The 6,275-nt window shown below is 61.7% G+C and overlaps 2 protein-coding genes across 2 annotated transcripts in view; one reads left to right on the top strand and one right to left on the bottom strand.

Moving 5' to 3' along the window:
- Positions 1-162, top strand: part of ZNF513 (zinc finger protein 513) — a 3,700-nt gene extending 3,538 nt beyond the window's left edge. The window contains exon 4 of the mRNA XM_008633224.2: positions 1-162. This exon is cut by the window's left edge and continues 898 nt beyond it. The gene's annotated coding sequence lies outside the window, so the exon portion shown is untranslated.
- Positions 163-262: 100 nt separating this feature from the next.
- Positions 263-5,414, bottom strand: SNX17 (sorting nexin 17). Its single transcript, XM_017733711.1, has 15 exons — positions 5,364-5,414; positions 4,852-4,959; positions 4,527-4,644; positions 4,143-4,207; positions 3,950-4,060; positions 3,493-3,583; positions 3,228-3,315; positions 2,827-2,896; positions 2,618-2,710; positions 2,271-2,474; positions 1,819-1,941; positions 1,631-1,708; positions 1,370-1,444; positions 1,035-1,076; positions 263-947 (listed from the first exon to the last, which is right to left on the bottom strand). The coding sequence occupies exons 1-15, from the start codon at positions 5,412-5,414 to the stop codon at positions 828-830; spliced, it is 1,437 nt and encodes a 478-aa protein (XP_017589200.1). The 3' UTR covers positions 263-827.
- Between the last annotated feature and the right edge of the window lie 861 nt (positions 5,415-6,275).

The raw sequence follows: 6,275 nt of genomic DNA, 5'->3' as shown, positions 1-6,275 counted from the left end.
CCCCAGCCCCCCCTCCTGTCTGTTTCTGCCTGCCGGAGCCTTCCTCTGCCGGGGTTTGGGGGAAAGGGGGGAGGGGGGAACAGGACTGGTTCCATGGCTGCTGCCGTGCTGGTCGGTGTAATTTATATTGTGTATAAAAGCATTAAACAGTCAGTTTTGTTATCTGCTCTTCACCCTGGGGGCCTTGTTCTGCTGCAGAGGACAGCACAGGGCTGGCACGGGGAGGGGAGGGACAGCAGCCACCCCCCAACAGACAGCCTGGTACCAATCAGGATCCATTTTAATCATTGTTGCAGTGTGTAAACATCAGTTACTGTCCATTAATGCTCTGTCGGGCTGAGCAGCAGGAGATACGTGGTTACAAGCCTAGATTACGCTGGCGTCTATGAGCGGGTTAGAGGGGACTCAGCGCAGAGCCCCCCGAGACAGCTTACTGCACTCTTGTCTCGGAGCACAAACCTAAATGCTAATTTGGCATTATGGAGCCTGCCTGGGTCCACCCCCATGCTGGGCCAGGCCTTCCCAGCCGGGACAGGAGCAGCTCTGTCCCCGTGCTGGGCCAGGCCCTGCACTGCAGCTCCAGGGCTCTGCCCGGGCACACTGTTCAGGTCAAACAAGCCCTCTCCCAGCTGGAGCCAGCAGCGGGAGGAGTTCAGCTGCCCCCACCCCGAAGGCAATGGCGGGCTGGGGGTGAGCTCCCAGCCCCGGGGAGCAGGAAAAGGTGGATGTAGCAGGTGAGAGGCACGTTGATTGCAACCTGGCTGCAGGTCGTACATTCCTCAGCGAAGGCCCTTGCTCAGGCCAGGGCTGTCCTGGGAAGGGGGGCACTACAGATCCTCATCGCCAATGCCCTCAAAGGCATAATTGCCGTGGAAGTCATTAGCACCGACATCATTAGCAGAGCTGGAGTGGCTGATCCCACGCAGGCTGACGGAAGTGAGCTTGCTCTGTGGAGAAGGGAGATGTTAGGGAGGCCACCCCAGCTCCCCTACCCACTTAGCCTGCGGGCTCTGGCACGCCTGCACAAAACTCACCGAGAGTTTGGCCATGGGCTCCCGAGAGGCATCAGGTGAGTCCTGTGAGGACAGCACAGTTGGGCAGCGTAGGGTCATGGGACACAACACCCACTGTCCTTCTACCTGCCCCCCTCCCTCCCCAGGGAATCTGGCTCACTGACTTGGTCCAGAAGCTCTTTTCCTTCCCAAGAGTCTGGAAGCAGGGCACCACAGCCCTGCTGTCCTCTGGGCTTGCCCCAGCCCTGCTAAGGAGACAGTGGCTCCTCTGGGGGCAGTGAGTTCTGGTACACAACACATGTCAGAGCCCCTGGTTGCACGTGTCCCCCCAGCCAGGGCTGCAGGGTCCCACTCACCAGCAGCGGGGGTGACTTCACAGCTTGCTGGCTGTCCGAGCGTCGCAGGGCCCCATTCACCCGCCGCCGAAACATCTGCAGGGAGGAGCTCAGCTTGGCCACGGGGTCCCCAGCATCAGCTCTGGGGCTTGTAACTGGCCCTGGGGATCTCTCTGCTGGCCCCATCCTGAGGGGAGCACTCGGGACCCAGCCCAGACCTCAGGAAGTCACAGGCCAGGTTGGGACCCTGCCCCAGAGACATCATCCAGCCCCAACCCTCACCTTGCGGATGCTGCCTCCAGATTTTTTCACCATCAGCTCATCTACCATGGACTGCAAGCAGATGCTCAGCATGATGGCCTGCAAGGGAGAAGTGTTACAGGGCTCTGTGCACCCCACAGCCTTCCCACACCCCACACAGGGCCCAGCCCAGCCCTTCCCCTCACAGCCCACCTCGCAGGCAGCTCTACCTGCGGGCTGGTGATGGTGACCCACTGCAACCGGTCCTTGCTCATCAGGTACTCAAAAGCCAACTCCAGCTTCACCTCGGACTTCCCCGGGCTGCTCCCTGATGGGCCGTTGCTCATCGGCACCTGCAAGGACACAGACCAAGGCTGGGAGCCTCCAGAGGGGAAGTAGCAGCTCCCCAGACGTCTGTGCAGATTGAGGGCAGCACCCAGCCACGTGTGGGACACCTGCCTAGTGCCCACCAGTCTTCTTCCACTGTCAAGTCCCCTCAAATGTCCTCACACAAATGATCCCCTCAGTCCCAAGGCACGATTCAGACCCTCACCAGGCCTACAGGGCCGGAACCTGGCATCAGAGCCAGCAGCTTTCCCAGAGAGAGGTATCAGCCCAGCCCGGCACAGCCAGGTCTCTCCAGCCCCCCCAGCCCCCTCCCTGCTCTCCAAGCCTCACTCACCGAGGATGTGACCCGCCAGCATCGCATACGTGTGACCTTGAAGCTGCCCTCTTTGATCTGCTCATTCGGCAGCCGCACCTGGAAGTTGAGCTCGTTGTTGCCGGCACTGACAACGACATGGCAGCCTTTCTCAGGGAAGTCGGTGACACAGGGGTCGAACTTGAGATAGCCATAGTACTTTAGGGTCTGTGCCAGGCGGATGAACTGCGGGCAGAGCCAGGGATGCTCAGCACTGCTGGCCACCTTCCCGGGCCAGGAACAGGTGACCAACCCGGTACCACACGTCACATGGAGGGGCTAGTTCAGTGCCAGAAATGCCCCACTCATGGCACTGCACCCTCTCCTACCTCCTTCTTGGAGACCTTTTCTTGCAGGGACTTCAGCTGCCGGTGCTGTTCCTTGTTGACAAGGATCCATCCATGTTCAATGTCTGACACCGTCTACAAGCAGCACAGGTTGGTGGGCACCTGGGACTGGAGCCACCCAAGCCCCGGCACAGCTGTGGCCAAGGGGTGGAGTGCCCCTCCTCACCTGGCTGTGCCACACCAGCCCTCACCTGCGCATACAACAAGTTCAACCCCACACGATGCTCCATCACATCGTCATCATAGGCCGAGTCCCAGTAGCTGGAAGGGAACCACATGGGTCAGCCTGTTCCCCACCTCCTTACAGCAATGAAGAGAAAATCACCCTCCTGTGGGCTGGCTCTCTGGCCAGCTTCTCCCTAACCATTGGTCACTGTGCCCTGCTCCCCATCTAAACTGGTTGCCATGGAAAGGCAGAAATGGGCTGAGCACATCAGGGCAGCCCATGCTCCAATGCCGTGGCCAGGGATGCTCAGGTGTGTTCCTGGGGTCCAAAGCATCTGTGGGCAGCAATGGCAGGACGGGAGAGTCCCTCTGTGGAACAGGGAGCCCTGGGCACCACCCCACTGCTGCCCCACAGCCCCCCACGCACCTCTTGCGCAGGATGATCTGGAACTCAGGGTTGTGCAGGCTGGTGACCGACACGTACGGCAGCTCAAACTCCTGCAGCTTTCGCACAACTGTGGGGAAACACCAGCTCAGCAGCAACTCGGGGCAGCAGGAGCCCCTAGGCCCCCACTGCCAGGGTGCCCCAGGGAAAACAGGCAGGCCCCCCACCCAGGGTAGGGTCCAAGCACACAGCCCTCACTCCAGGCAGGGGGCAGGGCAGATGTCACACCACAGTGGGCTCTACTCACAGGAGAAAGCTCCATCCTTGGTCTCTCTCACTAGGAAGAGACTGAAGTAGCCAACCAGGTCATCTGGCAGATCCAGCTTGGAGGCCACAGCCTGGGAGGAAGAGCAGGACAGTCCTAATACAGACCCAATGTGGTGGCAAGACCCAGCCTGTGTGCATTCTGGGGCCTCCCAACAGCAGGAAGGCAGCACCTCTGCTGCCCTGTGGCCAGGCCTGGGGCTTGTTGCAACCAGGAAACAGCTAGGGGACCCCAAACATCAATCTGGACCCAGACACACCCATCAGCACACCCATTTCAGCTCCCAGCTTTCCAGCCCCACCAAGTCAACCCCGCTCCAGGGTGGGCAGATGGCAGGGGAGGACGGGGGGGCTACCAGGCTGAGAAACCCCCACACATGTGGAAAACTGCAGAATGCAGCAGGAGGGGCTGGTCCCACCCAGCATGAGAGCTCTGGCACCTCAAGGACATCCTCCGTCTGGTCCGAGGTAAGGATGGTGACCTTGACCTTCTGCCCGTTAGAGAGCAGCACTTCCAGCACCACCTCCTCTGTAGGGATCTGCTGCGTCTCCTGGAGAGAGAAACAGGACTGGCACCCCAGCCCTTTCTCACAGACTGAGAGCCCCAGACCACCCACAGCTCTGCCCCCTCACCTGCTGGGCCTTACGCAAGAAGCTGTTGAAGGTCTCGCTGCCTCCCAGTGTTGGGTCCTGCCGCACTGCAGGAAGGGGCACGAGGAGTCAGAAGTCCCATGGGAAGGGGCACGGATCCACATCAGTGCCTGGCCCTTCTGCAGCCCCTCAGTTTGCCCTCAGACTGTATGCTGGGGCAGCCAGGGACCCCCCTGCACATTCCCCCTCTGCTGGTGCAGGGCAGGGGCTGGGACAGGAGCTGGCATCCAGGGGACAAGCCCACCAAATGCCAGCACGAGACCAGGAGTTGCAAGATGGGCCACAGTGAATGGAGCAGTGCAGGGGGGAAGCCATGGGCAGTGCCCCAGCACCCTGCACAACCAGGCCAGGGCAGGCCCAGCTTACCAGCCTGCATGTACTTCTCCAGCTGCTCCCGTCGCTGCTCTACCTCTGCTGGGGTGAGCGTGAAGATCTTCTTTGGGGGAAAGGCTGGGACCACGTTGGCGCCATACTCCTTCCGTAACTAGGATAAAAACAGAGTGCTGCAAGAGCCTCCGGGAGATGGTGGCTGCCCTGATCCTCTACCCTAGCTGATCCCCAGGGACCTAGCAAGGGGAGCAGAGAGCTTGCCAGCATCCCTTATCCACGTGGGAAGCCAGCAGCATGCAAGAACCCAGACAGAATGTCACAGCCCTGGAGTGGGCACCTCAGCACCCACCGCCCTCCCTACCTGCTCGTGCAGGCCCAGGAGCTGGCTGTAGCGCACTCGGCAGTGCAACACCCCGTTCACGTGGATGTTGTAGGCCTGTGGGGAAAGAGGCCAGTCAGATCCCAGCACCTGTCAGATGGAGGAATCCCAGGACCTGCCCAGCTCGGAGCACATAGGGCACCAGGGAGCACCCAGGAAAAGGCAATACACCTGAGGACCCTGCCAAGGGGCAGATGGTCAAAATTGTTGAGGAAGTATGAGCACATCCAAGAGATGTGCCTGCTGGACACCAGGAAGGTCTAACCTTGTGGCTGCCCAGCCATGGGGAATACAGAGCCACACTGCAGCCCCACAGACATGGGTGTCCCCATGCCAACAGACAAGGACACCCCTCCCCACTCCCAAGAGTTCACAAGGAGCTGGTGGTCCCTGACTGTGCCTCCTCTGCACTGGCTCAGCTCCTTCTGACGCCACAGGCAGAGCACAGCTATGACTGCAGAACATTCAGGGCCTGGCAACTCCCAGCACCTCACCATAGATGGAGTTCTTGCAAGGGACAGCACTGTTCTCTCAGGTGCTGCCATCCCCAGAGCAGTGTTTGGGAGGGCGAGAGGATAGACATGAGCCTCCAGCCAGCCATGGCAGCCCAGCCTCCCAAGGATGCCCCCAGTGCCCTCCTGCTCCTGGGTGCCGGGACTGCCCAAGGCTCGGCAGAGGTCCCAGCCCAGCCAGGCTGGAGCTCACACTGGCACCTCCCAACTCAAAGGCACCAGCCTTTGAGTTGAGAGCAGGGTTGCTGCGGAGGAACAAGGAGGGACGGGGGAGGTACAGGCAGCACCCACGCCTGCCCACATCAGGGGTCTCCATGAGGTCACAGCTCCTGCCCCAGCCCCCGGGCTGCCCAAGGGCTCTCCCCAAGGTGTGAAGAGCCTCTGAAACAGCGGAGGGCAAAGTGCAGGGGGGTCACGGGGCCGAAATGCCTCGAGGGCTGCCAGCTCCTTTGGCCCTTGAGCAACTGCACCTCCGGCGGACCGCCAGGTCTCCATCACTGCTCACCACCGCGTCCGTGCCCCAGCTCAGGCTCCCGAGGGGGATCCCCCGGAGAGGGATTTCGGCACAGGGGGGAAGCGTGGGGATCTCCGCGGGGTCGTGAAGCCCAGGACTGCCCACCCTCACCCCGAGAGCACTGATACGGACCCTCCACCCAGTCTGGGGGCTCTGCCCGCCGCTGCCCGCCCCGGTACGCGCAGGGGGATGGGGGCCGTGGCCGGCGGCGCCCCCCGCCACTCGGCAGCAGCGTCCCCCGGCTCCTCTCCGGGGGCGCTCACGGCGCAGGCAACAAAACAGGAAGCCGGGATAAACGGACGGACGGGCGGGCCAGGATGAGCCGGAGCTCGGGATGAGACCGGACAGGGCCCTTGCGCACTGCCCACCCCCCCCCCGGC

The sequence above is a fragment of the Corvus brachyrhynchos genome, unplaced genomic scaffold (assembly GCF_000691975.1).
Source record: "Corvus brachyrhynchos isolate BGI_N302 unplaced genomic scaffold, ASM69197v1 scaffold25, whole genome shotgun sequence".
Taxonomy (NCBI): domain Eukaryota; kingdom Metazoa; phylum Chordata; class Aves; order Passeriformes; family Corvidae; genus Corvus; species Corvus brachyrhynchos.
The sequence above is the reverse complement of the archived record's forward strand: the minus strand, read 5'-3'. Positions and strand labels throughout refer to the sequence as shown.

Excerpts from the sequence above, each read along its gene's own strand:
- SNX17 (XM_017733711.1), bottom strand. The coding sequence starts at position 5,414 with ATGGCAGCACCTGAGAGAACAGTGCTGTCCCTTGCAAGAACTCCATCT. Across the intron at positions 4,208-4,526 it reads GGAGAAGTACATGCAGGCTG|TGCGGCAGGACCCAACACTG; the intron begins GTAAGCTGGGCC and ends CCCTTCCTGCAG. Across the intron at positions 2,475-2,617 it reads AAAAGGTCTCCAAGAAGGAG|TTCATCCGCCTGGCACAGAC; the intron begins GTAGGAGAGGGT and ends CTCTGCCCGCAG.